The sequence below is a fragment of the Pongo pygmaeus genome, chromosome 22 (assembly GCF_028885625.2).
Source record: "Pongo pygmaeus isolate AG05252 chromosome 22, NHGRI_mPonPyg2-v2.0_pri, whole genome shotgun sequence".
Lineage (NCBI taxonomy): Eukaryota > Metazoa > Chordata > Mammalia > Primates > Hominidae > Pongo > Pongo pygmaeus.
Genome location: NC_072395.2, coordinates 34022778 through 34041310, shown reverse-complemented (window position 1 = coordinate 34041310; position 18533 = coordinate 34022778). Strand labels below are relative to the sequence as shown.

Below are 18533 nucleotides of genomic sequence, written 5' to 3'. Positions count from 1 at the left end.
ACGTGTCAGTTCACTTGAGTATATTTATGTAGGTCTATTTCTGGGGTTTTTATTTGGTTCCATTAATTTATTTGTTTTTTCTTTGGGCAATATCACATTGTCTTGTTTACTGTAGCTTATAGTAAGTATTGAAGTTAGATAGTGTCAATCCTACAAATGTATACTTTCAATATTACTTTGGTTATTGTGGGTCTTTTTGCCTCTCTATGTAATAAACTTTAGAATCAATTTGTCAATATTCACATAATGACTTGTGATTTTGTTGGGATTACATTGACTCTACAGATCAAGTTGGAAGAGCTGACATCTCGTCCATATTGAGTCTTTCTATCCATGAACATGAAATAACACTCCATTTATTTCATTCTTCTTTTATTTTCTATCATCAGTTACATAGTTTTCTTCATATAGCTCTTGTACATATTTTATTAGATATATGCCTGAGTATTTAATTTGTGGGGTGCTAATTAAAAGAATAATTTTGTTTTTAACTTCAAATTTCACTTGTTTATTGCTGTTATATTTTTGATTTTTGCATACGAATTGATTTTTGCGTATTAATCTTTTATCCTGCAACCTTGCTATAATCATTGATTATACCCAGGTGTTTTTTCAGACTTTTTCATAGACTGTCTTGTCATCTGCAAACAAAGGGAGTTTTATTTCTTCCTTCCCAATCAATATGCCTTGTATTTCCTTTCTTTGTCTTATGGTTTTCGCTAGTTCTTCCAGTACAATGTTGAAAAGAATTAGTGAGAGAGCATATAGTGGGGACAGCTTCTAGTTACTCACTAAGATGTAAAGAATGATGTAAGCTGCAGTTTTTTAGATATACTTTAAGTTAAGGAAGGTCCACCCCTCATTCTTATTGAAAGATTTTATTATGAATGGGTATCAAATTTTGTGAAATAATTTATGTATATATTAATATGATTTTATGATTATTGTTCTTTATTATCTTGAAGTGTTGGATTTACATAGATTTTTTAATGTTGAACCAGACTTGCATACCTGGGATAAATCCCACATGGGTGTGATATATAGTTTATTTATAAATTGTTGGATTTGACTTGCTAATATTTTGTAAATGGTGTTTGCGTCTATATTTAGAAAGATATTGGCCTGTGGTTTTCTTGTCATATCTTTGTCTGGTTTTGGCATTTCAGTAATGCTGCCTTCATAGAATGAGAAAGTATTCTCTCTTTTGCTATCTTTTGATATAGCATGTAGATAATTGACATAATTTAATGTTTAAACATTTGGTAGAATTCACCAGTGAACCTGTCTGGGCTTGGTGCTTTTTGTCTGGGGAGACTATTAATTATTAATTCAATTTGTTTGATGGATATAAAGGTCTGTTCAGATTGCTTCTTTCTGTGTGACATTTAGCTGATTGAGCCTTTTGAGGAATTTCTCTATTTCACTTTGGTTATCAAATTATTGGCATAAAGTTGCTCATGGTATTACTTTATTATCTTTTGAATGACAATGCTGTCTATAGTAGTTATTCCTTCTTTATTTCTTAAATTCTTGTGTTTTTTTCTCTCTCTATCTCTGTCTTCTTTTATTTTTCTGAGTTAGCTTAGGTATCAACTTAGCAATTTTGTTAATCTTTTAAAAGAACCAGCTTTCAGTTTTAATTTTCTCTATTGATTTTGTTTTGAAATGTATTTACTTCTACAATGTTTATTATTTGTTTTCTTCTGCTTACTTTGAACTTAATCTGCTCTCCTTTTCTCAGTTTCCTGAGGTAGAAATCTAGATAATTCACTTTAAATCTTTCTTATATTCTAACGTATGTATTCAAGGAAATCTCCCTCTAAACATTGGTTTCACTTCATCCCCCAAATTTTGATTTGTTGTGTTTTCATTTTCATTTAGTTTAAAATATTTAAAAATTTCTTTTGAGATTTTTTCTTGGACCTATGTGTTACTTAAATGTACATTGTTTAATCTTCAAGCATTTGGAGTATTTTCTAGCTTTCTTTTACTGACTTGTAGTACAATTCCATTGTGGTATGAGAGCAGACATGGTATGATTCCTATTTATAAAATGCTTTAAAGTGTGTCATATGACTTAGATTGTGATCTATCTTGGTGCATATTCTAGGCAAGCTTGAGAAGTGTATGTATTCTGCTGTTATTGGATTAATTAGTCTATAGATGACATATATAGTTGACTGAAGTTGATTGGTTAAGCAATGTGCTTACTGATTTTATTTTTTTCTCCTTTTTCCAAAATTTTCCCTTTTTTCTTACTTTTTTCTTTTTATCTTTGTATTCTCCCCCCACCCTCCTTTTTTTTTTTTTTTTTTTGTTACAGAGTTTCGCTCTTGTTGCCTAGGCTGGAGTGCAATGGCACGATCTCAGCTCACAGCAACCTCTGCCTACTGGGTTCATGTATTCCATTTTTTTTTTCTGCTTGTTGAATTAGTTCCTTATAGGGCAGCGTTAAAGTCTCCAGCTATAAAAGTGGATACCTGTATTTCTCATTAAGTTGTATTAATTTTTGCCTCACATATTTTTATGCTTTGTTGTTAAATATATACATGTTAAAGATCACTATATTTTCCTTGAGAAATGACCCCATTATGATTAGGTAATACCCGTTTAGAAACCTGATACCTTTCCTTGCTCTGAAGTCTACTGCATCTGGCATCAATATTTCCACTCCTGCTTTCATTTGATTCATGTTAGCATAGTGTGTCTTTTTCTATCTATTTATCTTTAATTCACATGTGTCATTATTCTTATTGTGTTTTTTTTGTGTGTGTGTGTGGGTGTGAACAATATCCGGTTGGGTCTTGTTTTTTTTTTTTTTTTTTTAATTTACTCTGACAGTCTCTACCTTTCAATTGATCTATTTAGATAATTATAATTTTAAGTTAATTACTGATACAATGGATTAACATCTACTATATTTGTAACTATTTTATTTGTTGCCCTTATTCTTTATTTCAGTTTTTGTCTTTCACTATTTTTCTGTCTTTGGCGATTTCAATTGAGCATTCAATATGATTTAATTTTCTTTCCTTAGCATATCAGATATCCTTTTTTAACTTTATTTGTTGTTCAAGAATTTTCAATATACGTTTACAATGAACTGAATGAAGTCAATTTTCAAATAACACTGTACTGCTTAATGGGTAGCAAGAGTTCTTTATGATAAGTTATTTCTAAGTCTTTCTTCTCATCCCTTATATATTCTTACCATTCATTTATCTTATACATAGTATATATACATAATATAAAATACATTGTTTCCATTATTTTCAATAATCTTATGAATAAGAATAAGAAAAATAAAAGTTTTTAATTTATCTTCACTTAGTCTTTCTCTGATGCACTTCCTTTCTTTAAACATGTATTAGGGAAAGGACAACCTCTTCAATAAACCGTGCTGGGCAAACTAGATAGATATCCATATGCAGAAGCATAAAAGCAGACCCTTATCTCTCACCATACACAAAAATCAAATCAAAATTGATTAAAGACTTAAGTCTAAGATCTGAACCCGTGAAACTACTAGAAGAAAAAGTTGGGGAAATTCTTCAGGACATTGGTCTGGGCAAAGATTTCTTGAGTAAGACCTCAAGAGCACAGGCAACCAAACAACAAATGGACAGATGGGATCACATCAAGCTTAAAAGGATCTGAACAGCAATGGAAACAATCAGTAAAGTGAAGAGACAACTTACAGAATAGGAAAAAACATTTGCAAACTATTCAATTAACAAGGAATTAATAACCAGGAAATATTAAGGAACTCAATTCAGTAGCAAAACAACAATAAGAAATAACAACAACAACAAAACATAAACAAGTCCAATTTAAAAATGATCAATGATTTGGAGATCTGAGTTTCTAGTTTAAAGCATTTTTCTGCTCCGAAGAACTTGTTCAGGGCCATGCCTGAAATCCCAGCACTTGGGGAGGCTGAGGTGGGTGGAGGTCAGGAGTTTGAGACCAGCCTGGCCAACACGGCGAAACCCCGCCTCTACTAAAAGTACAAAAATTAGCCAGGCATGGTGGCACATGCCTGTAATCCCAGCTACTCAGGAGTCTGAGGCAGGAGAATTGCTTGAATCTCGGAAGGGAAAGGTGAAAGTGGGCCGAGATCATGCCACTGCACTCCAGACCAGGCAACAGAGTAAAACTCTGTCTCAAAAAAAAAAAAAAAAAAAAGAAAAAAAAAGAAAAAAAGAACTTGTTCAAACATTTCTTGCAAGTCAGGTCTATTGGCAAAAAATGCCCTCTATTTTTGTTTGTCTGAGAAAGGACATTCTTTCTGCTGCACATGTGAAGGAGAATTTCACATTCCACAGAGGCAGAATTCTACACTAGTGGGGTTTTCTCTCTCTCGACACTAAAAATACTTCACTCTCTTCTTGTTTTTATGGCTTCTGCAGAAAAATCAGATGTAAAACTTATTTTTCCTCCATCAGTAAGGGCGTTTTTACCTCTGGCTCTCTTGCTCCTTTCAGTATTCTATATAGATAAGGAATATATATGTATAAATATATTATTCATTCATATATAATCATATTTATATATAAATATGGTATTCACATATATTCATATTCATAAATATAGTAGTCATATATATTCATATTCATATATAGTATTCATTCATATGTATTCATATTCATATATAAATATAGTATTCATATTCTTATTCATGTATATGGATATCATATATAAAATATATAAATATACTATTCATTCATATATATGAATATGAATGATATATTTATATCTATATTTATATATGGATATATACACATTAATTTTCTGCAGTTTGAATATGATGTATATATGTGGGCATTTTTTTTTTACATGTTTGAGTTTACACATTTGAATTTCCTGGATCTATGGTATGGTGCCTGACATTAATCTGGTGAAATTCTGTCATTATTGTTTCAAATACTTCTGTTTATTTGTCCCTATCTTCATTTTTTAATATGACCAATATGCATATATTGTAACTTTTGTATTTACTCCGTGGTTCTTGGATATTATGTTCTGGTTCTTTTGTTAGTTTAATTGTTTGTTTGAGTCTTTTTTTTTTATTTCCTCTTTGCCTTTCCATTTTGGCAGTTTCTGCTGAGATACCTTCAAGCTCAGAGATTCTTTCTTCAGCTGTTTCTATTCTAATAAGCCTATCGAAGACATTCCTCTTTTCTAGAATCTTCATCTCTGTGCTTGCAGACATTGCACATCTGTTATTGCTTATTGTCTACCTTACCCGTTAGAGTTCTTAGCATGTTAATCATCGATATTTTAAATTCCTAGTCTGATAATTCCAACATCGCCATCATATCTAAATCTGGTTCTAATGCTGCCTCTCTCTTCAAACTGTGTTTTTTGCTGTTTAGTACTCCTTGTAATTTTTTCCCTGACAGCTAGACATAACATACTGAGTAGGGGTAAATGTAATCAATAGGCCTTTAGTAATATGGAGGTAATGTGTGGGGCAGAAGAAGAGACTATCATCCCATGATTAGGTCTCAGTCCTTTAGTGAGTCCGTGATTCTGGCTGTAAACTTCACAAGCATTTCTCAGATCCTCCCACAGCCTTGGTGGGGCAGAATGACTAGAGTGGGCTGGAGCTGGGGATTTCCAGGGGGAAACCTAGAGCCGGGTGGTGTTGGCTATTTCCATTCAACGGGTCAGCTGGGCTCTGTTAAAAACCCCACGTTAGGCTCTGGTTAAACAGTTTCTCCTGAGAGTAGACTTTGTTAAGAACAGAATGCTCTGATATATTTTAATGTAGTTACTTCCCACTTCTATTTCCAGAAACATAAAGAGATATTTCTCCAATATGCATTGTAACAACTTGGTTAAGCTCCTGAAGGTAAAATTCTCAGAAGCATAGGACCTCCTATGACTAAGTTGTCCTGGAGTTTTCAACTCACAAGTTTGTCCACATCGAGCCTCTACCAATTCATCAATAACATTTTACATTTTTTTCCTATTCCTGAACTGGTTCTCACCGACGTTTCTGCTTACAGGTTTCTGCTCTGATAAGTTGTGATTTTCTGCATCTGCCTCTCTGCCTCTTCAATTTTCAGGATGGTAGTTTGCAGTAACACCACATTTTTCTTATGAATCTAAGAAGAATTTTTGATTTCAGTTTGTTTAGCTTTTGGTTTGTTAGGAGAGAGTGGCAACTTTTAATCTCTTTGCATGCTGGGCTGAAAACCGGGAGTATTGTTTTGGTTTGTTTTGTTTGTCAGTGTTATTCAGAAAATACAATTGATATTCCATACATATTTCTTCAGCTTTTGTATCAAATCCTACTTTCTTTTATAACAAAGCCTTTTACACAGTCCATTCCCTCTGCCTGAAGAACCATTTTCCACACACCCCACCAGATACACACTTCAGCTAGTTAATTCCTACTCTTCCTTATGCTTTAGTTCTTTCACAACTTGCTTACATAAATATGAGTAGGTAAATTATTTATTTTACATAACATTAATAAAAAATTATTAATTTATTTATCATTTGATTTTTTTAAATTAAAATGTGGTTCCTGCCAGAATAAATGTTTCCTGACAGAAAGGAATGAGTCTGCTTTTTCACAAGTTGTATTCACAGAAGCTGAGTTGTCTCTTGTTGTATAGATGTTTAATAAATATTTTTAGTATTAATGCTTAGTAAATTATGCTTGAGTAAATAACAATAAAAAGATAATTTGGTGAAAAAGTATTATTAGTCATTTTGATAAGAAAAACTCTGAGAATGCAAGATATATAGTAATTTAACTTGATAAGAACCAAATTAAAATAGAACTTTACACTAATACTATCCTCTATGACACTGATCTTAATTTTTTTTTTCTCTGCCGTGAGATGCTCTTAAAACGAAAATGCTCTGGTGTAATTAATGTGGTTTTAATAAATCATCATAGTCATAAGTTTTGAAAACATGAAAGAGCTAGTCTCAGAATGCTTGGGATCATGTTTAGAAACTAGTATAAATCCGAACAGTCAAATCAGTTATACCCTATTCCTCATTAAGATTTTATATCTTTTTCAAACTTGAACACTACATTTTCGAAAAGAGCTGAAAGCTGTTTTCCCAAGGCAGAAGAAATTTATATAAAAATTGTGAGATCAATAATAAGCGTGGAATTAACCACATATTTTCATTTTCCCAATTCCTTAAGGTTAATTAAACTCAGCAGGATTTAAAAACAGAGGTGTTGGTGGACAAATTAACAAATAGCAGGGTTATATAAAAATAAACAGCACAACTGCATACACCTGGTTGTTTGTACAACCAAACAAAATCATGTAGGTACATTTTGATTTCTCTCTTTCCCTAACCCAAATATAAAATCAATCAGGTGACTGACACTACCTCAACTATATCTGAAATATACTCACTCTTATATAAGTGTAATACCACTGCCTTGGGCCAAAAAAACCCCAACTTTTTTCATCTGGATTACTTCAAGCTCCTCTTACCTGGTCTCCCTGATTTTAAATCATTCCCCTAAACCTATCATGCCCAATAACCCATTCCTCACACAATAGCAAAAGTCATCTTCTTAAAACTCTTCTAGTAGTCTTCTATTTCAAATAAAATTCAGATCCTTTTCTTTGACCCAAGAAGATGGAATAATACTTTGGCCCCCAGATAATTTCCCAATCATCTGATATTTATACCAGTTTCTCTTTCTCTGACTCTCACCACTAAGCTTCATTCGTCCTTGAACATAGCAAGCTTATTCCCATGTTAGAAACTTTACATTAATTGTTTTACACCTGCCTAGAATGTTCTGTCCCTTGATTGTTATATTACCGGCTCCTTATTACCCACCCTTAAGCTTAATGTCACCCCCCGAGAGGTATTTATGACACAGTATCAAATAACAGCTTAACATCCTGCCTTTCATTTGTTTAGTGCTTATTACTACTGGACATTTCGTTTTTAGTTAACATTTATTAACTGCCATCTTCCACAATAACTTGAACACCATGTGAACAAAATTATTGTTTGCTTTGCTTACTAATTCGTTCCCAAGTTCTATAAAAGTGCTTATAACCTGGCATTTATTCCATAAATATTTGCTCAGTGGATGGGCAAAAGAGAAGACTTATAAAATTTAATACATATCTCTATCTATACCTTTATATATAATAACATAATATATAGTACATGTAATGATGTTATTATGTATAATATTTATTCTATGTGTTTTTATCGTGTACCTCTATTTAAATAAAACAACTAAAACTAAGTTTTGTGATCTGTTTGTTTAGTTAGGAAGACAATATAAAAGTACAGAAAATTATTAGGAGGCATAAAAGGTAATGATGAAGAAAGCAGCAAATATTGGAAATGAATTGATTCCACTGTATTTACCATGTCTCTTATTTGTATCTCATTTAGTGTGCAGTAGAGGCTAATTTATGTTAGTTCTTTAGTTTATTCCATGTCCAATAAATATGCAGTTTGCATTTGTTTGAGAACAATTGAATCTAATTTTTGAACTGAAATATATTATCTAATTACCATCTCATGAAGTAAAAATATCCCTTACAGAATATACATAACAAATGGTCATAGACAAACAATCTAGTAAAATTGAAATAGGCTTGGTGATGTTAAAAAAATGTAGCTATGAAGAATTGATTCTCCTGTATTTCTAACCCTGCTGCATAATTATTATTAAATGCCAGGCATTATAAGGGTAATTTTACATATATTGCATGCATTTCTTTACTTATGTCACACAACATGTGGAGCAGAACTGTACATTCTCATTTTATGAATAAAGAAACTAATGTTCACAGAAGTCAGAATGACTTGTCCAAGTGTACTGAGATTCAAGCTCATTTATTTTTCCACTGGTTCTTGGAATCTTTTCACAGCTACTTAAAAATAGGCTGAAAATGGTACTCTCTGACAAGGTGATAAACTCTTATTTTATTTTATTTTGATTTTTCTTGAGATGGAGTCTTGCTCTGTAGCCCAGGCTGGAGTCCAGTGGTGCCATCTTGGTTCCCCAGGTTCAAGCGATTCTCCTGTCTCAGCCTCTCGAGTAGCTGGGATTACAGGCACGCACCACCACGCCAAGCTAATTTTTGTATTTTTAGTAAAGATAGGGTTTAGCTATGTTGGCCAGGCTGGTCTTGAACTCCTGACCTCAGGTGATCCACCCACCTCGGCCTCCCAAAGTGCTGGGATTACAGGGGTGAGCCACCACCCCCGGCCGTATTAAAGTTTTAAGTCACTACTTACTGAGGGAAAACTGATGAGACTTTTGAGTTAGGTTTTGAAAACAATACAACACAAGAAGAACACATAGCTTTCTATCCCTCTAGTTCCTTGCATACTATCTACAGAATAGAAGGTAGAAACTAGTGTCTTCTTATATGTGACAGAAAAAGACCATTTGGTACAATGTTAATGTTAATATGAACAAATGCCAATAATCAAGAAGCTTATAATTTATTCAGAATGGCTTATTTAAAACAACGCTAAGAAATAAATACAAAAATATGTAATAAATGATATAAGAATATGACAAATGGAATGAAACAGGAGTACACAGGTAAAACAGGATTTTAGCCAAGTTGATGAAATAGAAAATCTTTATTGAGCTAGAGGCATCTGAAGTGGAATCGAAGTGGAACTGGAAATATACTGATTCCATTGACAGAGATGAGGACCACAGAAACAGAAAATAATTTGGGAGTAATCATTCTAAGTTAGATTTCAGACATTTTCAATTACTGCCATTTTGTTTAGAAATAGACACACACAGGCATCCTGATGCCCAAGAGAATGATAAGGACCAGACACAGACATTTATTTGGTATTCATACATGTAGAGGTGATATTTGGAGTTATGGGATAAACTATACATAAAGAAAGAGAACTGAGGAGGAAACACAGAGAAAAAAGATGATACAGAGTCCTGGAAGGGGATGGTAGAATGTCGGTAAGGGAACATGTAAACAATATCACATTCTCCAAGATGGTTTGAGAATTTGAAAACTAAAGTAAGACATGAGATTTGATCAACATAAAATCTCTCGACTGAAAAGAGCAGCTTTAGTGAAGCATAAGCCAAAAATAGAAGAGATTAAGCAATGAGGGAGGAAGTTGAAAGTGGAAAAAAATACAGATGGTTGACTTCTAGATTTTCTCAATAGAAAGAGACAGATTTGAAAAAAGAGAAGAGAAAAAACACTGGTGTACAAAATAAAATGTGATATTACAGGAACATTTAAACGTTAAGTTTCTTGAATTTTAGGCACATAGAAATTCAGAAGAATTTTAATATTTAAAAAGTGGATTAAAAGCCTTTGTTTTTCAATTTTGAAAAACAAATCTCAGTTGGCATATGGGGTTTCATTTTAAGAAAAGTAATGATTACTTCTGCCTTAGAATTGAAAAAAAAACTTTTATTATTAGATTATTAAAATATATTATTTCCCAAACTAATAATTATTTGCCAAACGAATTTTTAGTTTATATTTTAAATAAAATATATTATTTGCCAAACTAATTTTTATCTCAATGGTCTCTCCATTTGTTAGCACTGATGTTATGAAATGCCTGTGCAAGGATTTTTATTCTTATTTCTCAGAGACTGTAGACCTTACTCTTCTCTTCTGAGTAATACAAGCTTTTCTGTAAGAAGCCAGACACAAAAGAGTACAAACTGTAGATGTGGTTCTTTGGGGAGTAATTGCAAGGGTAGGATGCCTTTTGTTCCTTTTGTTTTCTAAAACTTGTGTTTTTGTCACTTCTACTTCCATTCTATACATGGACATACAGTATGCTTCTGGCGCCCTCAAAATCCTGAGATCTTATCAACTGTAGACTTATTTATTGAACAATTCATAATTGGAGTGAAATAATTTTAGATTTGTAAAGAAAGTTTAAAATTACATGGCCCATGGTCTCATTTTTATAGGCAAGGAATACAAAAACTCTAAAATTGATGTCTTCTTCAGTTATAAATGATAAAATTTAATAAGAAGATTTCAAACACCTAAACTCAACAGTTAATTCTAGCTAAGTGTGGTCATTATGCAGAACTTTACACGGGTTTAAGCTGTCATTGTTTATAGTGTCTTATCAGTATTAGTTCATGGTCATACCCAGGGTGAGTGTCCATAATACATTGGATTTGAATTATGGTATTACAGGTAGCAAATTTTTCCACTGAATTAATTCTATCGAAATTACTTTATTCAATGAAATGAGAATTGGGAAAAGTCAGCATTTTTTCAAACTTAAAAAGTACATTAGTGATAATATCTTGTTAGGAAAGCAATTTGCTTTGGTTCTAGCAAAAAATAAAAATAATTCTGTTTAAAATTTAGAGACTATCTTGATGATTTCACTATGTTTCATGAGTATACATATTTTAAGACAAATGGTTATAGGTAGAAGTATTTTTTAAAAAATTTATTGTTTAGTTATAACACATTCTAATGAATAACTCTTTACTGAAGTAAGGGAATTGGTCCTAAGTTTACTGCACTCATTTTCTCATAAGTCAAGTGGTGTCATGACCCCCATGAATAGCCCTCTTTGGATTCGTGCAGAACACCATCTGCTTAAACATATGCAGCAACCTAAAAGGACTGTACATGCAAGAATAAGGTACTTTAAAAATTTCACTTCATAAGTAAATCTAGATTATTTAAAAAGCTCACACAGGTTATTATTGGCTTGTTGCTTAAAATAGCTTATCTTGCAAAGATATTGATTCTCTTTCAATGGATCTGCAAAATGAATGCACTCCCAATACAAATTGCAGCATTTTTAGAATTTGGAATTGCAAGTTGATTTGAATGGATATGTGAGTCAAGACTAGAAAACAATCTTGAAGAACGACAAACTTGGAGGACTTATTCTATCAGTTAGAAAACAACTATGGCAAAGATTTAGTGGTTAATAAAGCCTGGTATTGGTGAAAGGATAGAGAAAGTGAAAAGTGGAATAGAATAAGAAGAACAGAAACAGAGCTATTCGAATTCTGTCACCTGAGATGTCACAACCATGGCACTGCTATTAGTGAGAAAAGAATGACATTTTCAATTACTACAATTACTAGTGCTATTTTCTAAAGATAATTTAAAAAATACTAACTGAAAAGTGTGTGGAGTCCTAACTCAGGTATATTGTATGTCTAAAGGTAAAATGTGAAATGATAAAGATTTAGTGGAAAATATAGAGGGCCTTAGTGACCTCAGGATAGGCAAATATTTTAAAAATAAGACAAGAGACAAATTAAAATATTAAACTACATGAAGATTAGGCACTTCTGTTCACCAGAGAAAACATTTGTTTTTTGTTTGTTTTTTGAGACAAAGTTTTGCTCTTGTTGCCCAGCCAGGAGTGCAATGGCTCACTGCAACCAACCTCCACTTCCCGGGTTCCAGTGATTCTCCTGCCTCAGCCTCCTGAGTAGCTGGGATTACAGGCACCCACCACCATGCCTAGCCAATGTTTGTATTTTTAGTAGAGACGGGGTTTCGCCATGTTGTCCAGGCTGGTCTCGAACTCTTGACCTTAGGTGATCCACCCGCCTCAGCCTCCCCAGAGACATTTTGCCAGTTAAAAAAAATAAGAAAAGAGGTTATATGTAAAATTATATTTCATATGTAAATATTTTATTATATATAATTTTCATTATACCATATATAGGTTTATGTATACTTATAATAAATTGTATATATATAATTTATATGTATATCCCAGGTTATATATGTAGAGCATGTTGTATGAAAGAATACACCTACATAACAGTAAGGAAAAGAAAGACAACCTAATAGAAAATGACTAAGATGCTTGAATAAGGACTATAAAAATAGACGAATAAGGTCATTATAAAATGATAAAGGGATTGATTAATCAAGGGAATATAACAATTATAAATATGTATGCACCCAACATTGGAAAACCCTGATATACAGTGCAAATAGTATTTGACCTAGAGAGAAAGATCCTAATAAAATCATAGCTGGGAACCTCAAAACCCATCTTTCAGCATTGGACAAGACATCCAGGTGGAAAATCAACAGAGAAACGTAAGTCCTAAAATATGCTATAGACCAAATGGACATAATAAACATTTAAAGAACATTTCATCCACCTTTTTAAGAATACACTTTCTTCTCCTCAACACACAAAACATTCTCAAGAATAGATCATATGTTAGGCCACAAAACAATTCTTGAAAAATTCCAAAAAATTGAAATCATATCAAGCGTATTTTCTGACAACAGAAAACAATAAACTAAAAGTCAATAAAAAGAGGAACTTTGGAAACTATAGAAACATATGGAAATTAAAAAAATATGCTCCTGAATGACCATTAAGTCAATGAAATTAAGAAGGAAAATTAAAATTTTTTGAAACAAATGATAATGGAAACACAACATCCAAAACCTATGGGATACTGCAAAAGTAGTACTAAGTGGCACATTACAGCAATAAACACCTACACTGAAATTGCAGAAAAACTTTAACTAAACAACCTTACAATGCATCTTAAAGAACTGGAAGAGCCAAAGCTAACCCAACCCAAAATTAGTAGAAGAAAATAAATAATACAGCTAGTATCATACTGAACCAGGAAAAATGGAAAGCCTTTCCTCTAAGATCTGGAACAAGACAAGGATGGATGTCTACTTTCACCACTGATATTAACGTACTACCAGACATCCTAGTCAGGGCAATTAAGAAAGATAAAGAAATAAAACGCATCCAAAGTGGAAAGGAAGGAGTCAAATAATCCTTCTTATGATGATAGATCTTATATTTAGAAAATGCTAAAAACTCCACCAAAAAAACTATTAGAACTAACAAACACATTCAGTAATGTTTCAGGATACAAAATCAACATACAATAATCAGCAACATTTCCACATGTCAACAGGAAACAATTTGAAAAAGAAACCAATAAAGTAATCCCATTTATAAAAGCTCAAATAAATTGAAATACCTAGGAATGAACTTAAGCAAATAAGTAAAACATCTCTACAATGAAAATGATAAAACATTGATGAAAACTTGAAGATGACACAAAAATTAAAAGGCATTTTATGTTGGTGGATTAAAAGAATAAATATTGTTAAAATGTCCATACTACTCAGAGAAATCTACGGATTCAATGCAATTCTTATCAAAATACCAATGACTTTCTTCGCAGAAATAGAAAAAAAAATCGTAAAATGTATATGGAAACACAAAAGACCCACAAGAGCCAAAACCATCCTGACTCAAAAGAACAAAAGTGAAGGAATGACATTACCTAACTTCAAATTATACTACAAAGGTATAATAAACAAAAAAGCATGTTACTGGCATAAAAACAGACACACAGACCAAGTGAAATGGAGTAGAGAACCCAGACATAAACCGATGCACTTACAGTAGAGTTATTTTTAACACAGCTGCCAAGAACATACATTGGAGATAGGAAGTCTCATCAATAAATGGTACTGGGAAATCTGGACATCCATATGTAGATGACGAATGTAGACCCCTATCTCTTGCCATATACAAAGAACAAATCAAAACAGAATAATGACTTAAATCGAAGACCAAATCTATGAAAGTACTAGAGTAAACATGGGGGAAACACCTCAGATCATTGATCTGGGCATAAATTTCTTGAGTAATACCTCTCAAGCATAAACAAAGCAAACATGGACAAATGGGATCACACCAAGCTGAAAAAATTCTGAACACTAAAGGAAACAATTAACAAAGTGAAGCGACAACCCACAGAATAGGAGGACATGTTTATAAAGTACCCATCTGACAAGGAATTAATAACCAGTACATACGAGCATCTCAAACAACTCAACAGGAAACAAAACAAATAATCCAATTAAAAATGAGCAAGTGATCTGAATAGACATTTCTCTCAAAAGACAACATACAAGTAGACAGCAAGTATACAAAAAATGCTCAGCATCATCAGAGAAATGCAAATCAAAACTATAATAAGATATCATCTCAACCCAGTTAAAATGGCTTGTATCCAAAAGACAGGCAATGATGGATCCAGATGAAGATGTGAAAAAATGAAAACCATTATACACTTGTGGATTAGTGGGAACATAAATTAATACAGTCACTATGGAGGACAGCATGAAGGTTCCTGAAAAAACTAAAAGCAGAAACTACCATATGATCCAGTGATTCCTCTGCTTGGTATATATTGAAAATTTTAAAAAAATCAAGAGATATTTGCACTCCCATGTTTATTGCAGCAATATTCAGAAGAGCTAAGATCTGGAATTGACCTAAGTGTCCATCCATGGATGAATGGATGAAAATTTGGTACATACCCAGTGGAAAATCATTTGTGGAAATATTGATTGAACTGGAGAAAATTACGTTAAGTGAAATAAGTCAGTTGCAGAAAGAAAAATATTGTGTGTTTTCATTCATATGTGGGAGGTACAACAACAACAACTTAAACTCATGGAGAAAGAGAAAAGAATAATTGTTACCAGAGGCTAGCAAAGGTAACAAGGAAGGGGGAATGGGGGTTTAAGCAGGAACAGTTAATGGGTATAAAAATACAGTTAGACAGAATGAATAGGATTCAGTATTTGGTATCACAATAGATTGACAATAGCCAAAAATAATCTATCAGATATTTACAAATAACTAAAGGAGTAGAATTGGAATGTGTTCCTAGCACAAAGAATTGATACAGGTTTAAAGTGATGGATACTACAATTATTCTGATTTGATCATTACATATTGTATGCCTGTGTCAAAATATCCCATATGCAACAGTATAAACTCATTTATGTAAAGTGCAAAACAGGAAAAACTAGTCTATGGTGCTATGAAGTCAGGATATTGCTTAGCACGAGACTGAATAGGGACAGGAAAGGAGACGTAAATAATAAAGTTCTTTTTCTTGATTTGAGGGTTAAAAATGGGCATGCTCAGCTTGTCAATATTTATTAAACTGTACATTGATAATAGCTAAGCCTTTTAGAATATTCTATTTCCATGAGAGTAAAAATGTTAAAACAATTAGCAAAAATATAGAAATATGTAAAGCAATGATATATATTTTGGCATATATTTTAAAAGCAAAAACTTTAAAGTAAAAACTTTTCAAATAAAAGAATTATCCTTAAAATTTAAGGTGTAAATGATACAATTTAACAAAATTATATGATAAAGCCAAGACAAATGAGTCTATAAAACAGTATGAGACCTTCCATGCTTCAATATATGCACAGAAAAAGAATATAAATTATTCAACAATAAAAAAGAATCAGTCCTTGAAATACAAAACATGAATGGTCCTAATACAACATTTTTGAAGATGTCAGTTACAGAAGGGTAGACATTGCAGGAATCCATTTATATGAAGTTCCAAAGTAAGCAAAAACTATCTGTGGTGAAAAATCAGGAATAGCAATGGCCTGGGTGAGGGAGGTTAATGTGGGTGGACTGGATAAGGAAATGAGAGAACTTCCAGAATGTGGTGGTAAGGTTCTGAACTGTGATACGGTTTTGCATTACACATGTAAAAACATTTGTCAAACTCTTCAACTGAAACATTTGGTGCATTTTATTCTGTGGCTTTACTTACATAAATGTAAACACATTTTAGACTCTATGTAATGATATGAAAGTTGAATTATGTGGGGGTTATGTGATGATTTTTTGAAATTCAAGAAAATGTAAGGAATTGAAGTATGAATAAACATATGACAAAATAGCACAAAACGTTAAATGTGGAACCCACCTGGTTGTTTGCTTTAAAGTCTTTCAACACTTTTGTATGTGTCAGAAAAGTATGCGTAGAAAGGACTTAAGGTTAAAAATAATAATAAAGGGAATGTCCTGAACTCTTAAGACTGTTTATTTTTTGATTGCTGTGTTTAATGCACACATGTATATGTATACAAACCCACACATAACACACAAACGTGTGTGCATATGTTTGTGTATGATTTCCTTTGCTTGGTGAATTTTTTGCATTGATCATACTCTACTTTTGAAATTAGATCCATATCTATGTAAAGACAAACACAATAAAACAAAATGGAAATATTAAAACATCAAAATTTCCCTTTTACAGGACAAAATAATTTTCTAAAAAATCGATCTACATATTTTCTTGAAAATTATTTTCTGCTTAACTAAATAGAACTACACAGAGAGCTGCAAATTCTAACAAGTAATCAACTTTTGATCAAATTTTAGAATAGTATATTCAGAATCTGTAATATTGTATTTTATAGCACATATAATATTTTCTATACAAAAAAACATGAAGCCTGTTGTAGTCACGCCTTACGTTTGTAGAAGTTGCCACAATTTTGTTGTTTTTAACTTAGTTCAACTGAGTTTTTAGCTCAGATTATTGTTGAAGCCTTTCTTTTATTTAATGTAAACAAAACCGGTGGAATAAATCAAAATGGAATACATTTGCACAACTATCCATCCATCTATATGTTTATCATCTATAAATCATGGTAGTGATTCTTGTCAGTGAAGATCCCATTGTGAGGTTTAATTTTGAATAAACTGCTGTCAAAGTCACTTTGTTCTAGGTTATATTCAAGGATACATGGTTTTAAGGTCAGAGAGCAGGCAGTGCATTGTCCAATGTTGCAAAATCAAACTCCTTACCCTACTTCGAAAAAACAAAGCCCTCAAGTAAAGCACTCGAGCTTGACTGTGGCGCTTGTTTAGTATGACATGATGTAGATGCCTGATACTCACAGGTATGCAGCTTTTCCTTCTTCGAGTTCTTTACTTTTGCCACTGGAGCCACTTTTCTTTCCACACATTCTCCTAGTGATGCACATCAGCAACCCACATTGCCGAATAAAGAAGCAGCTGACGTCTGTTACCACAAGAATTAGCAGCAGTGCAGCAACTCCCAGGCCAATGACTGCTCCAAGCCCAAGACCGTTAAACAGCGTGTCTTAAAAAGTAAAAAAAAAAAAACAAAAAAAAAAACGGAAAACCTCTTAATTAGAAAATATTAGATGATTATTTTAAAAATTAATCTTATCCAATAATTCAATTTAAGAGACAGAATAAAGTCATAGTAACTGGCAGAATTCAATTTCATGATTGTTGACACCTATTCCCTGGTTTCAAACAATATTTTAAGCAATTGATATGTTAATTATGTGACTATCTTTTTCAAACTTCTTCTTTTTTTTAATTAACAAAGAAAAAGTGTCTAAATAACTCTTCTTTTAAATATACCTCTTGAATCCCTGTGGGGAAGATAATGAATATTATCATATCCCTAAATGTACTTTATCAGAAAATGACACCCATTAATAGATCATCACAATGTTAAAAGAAAATTACAGTCAAAACTTCTGTGAAAAGTGTTAAATAGATCTTCTATATGAGATTATGTTAGTTTTAAAACTTAAACTTGCAAATGGATGGTTCTGAGCGCTTTGCTTTAACAGAGAATGTATTTAAATATACCTTTTTATGAATATTTTAGGAATTATCATTTTGCAAGAAATGGATCACGTGTATTTCTCCAG

At 32.4% G+C, this 18533-nt stretch overlaps 1 protein-coding gene across 2 annotated transcripts in view; it reads right to left on the bottom strand.

Annotated features, from left to right (window-relative positions):
* The window catches only part of NCAM2 (neural cell adhesion molecule 2), a 564569-nt gene that overhangs the window by 16263 nt on the left and 529773 nt on the right, over nucleotides 1-18533 (bottom strand). For both annotated transcript variants that reach the window (XM_054468800.2, XM_054468803.2), the window contains exon 16: nucleotides 17743-17947. In XM_054468800.2, coding sequence (XP_054324775.1) covers nucleotides 17743-17947 — 205 coding nt within the window. The remainder of the gene's footprint in view (nucleotides 1-17742; nucleotides 17948-18533) is intronic.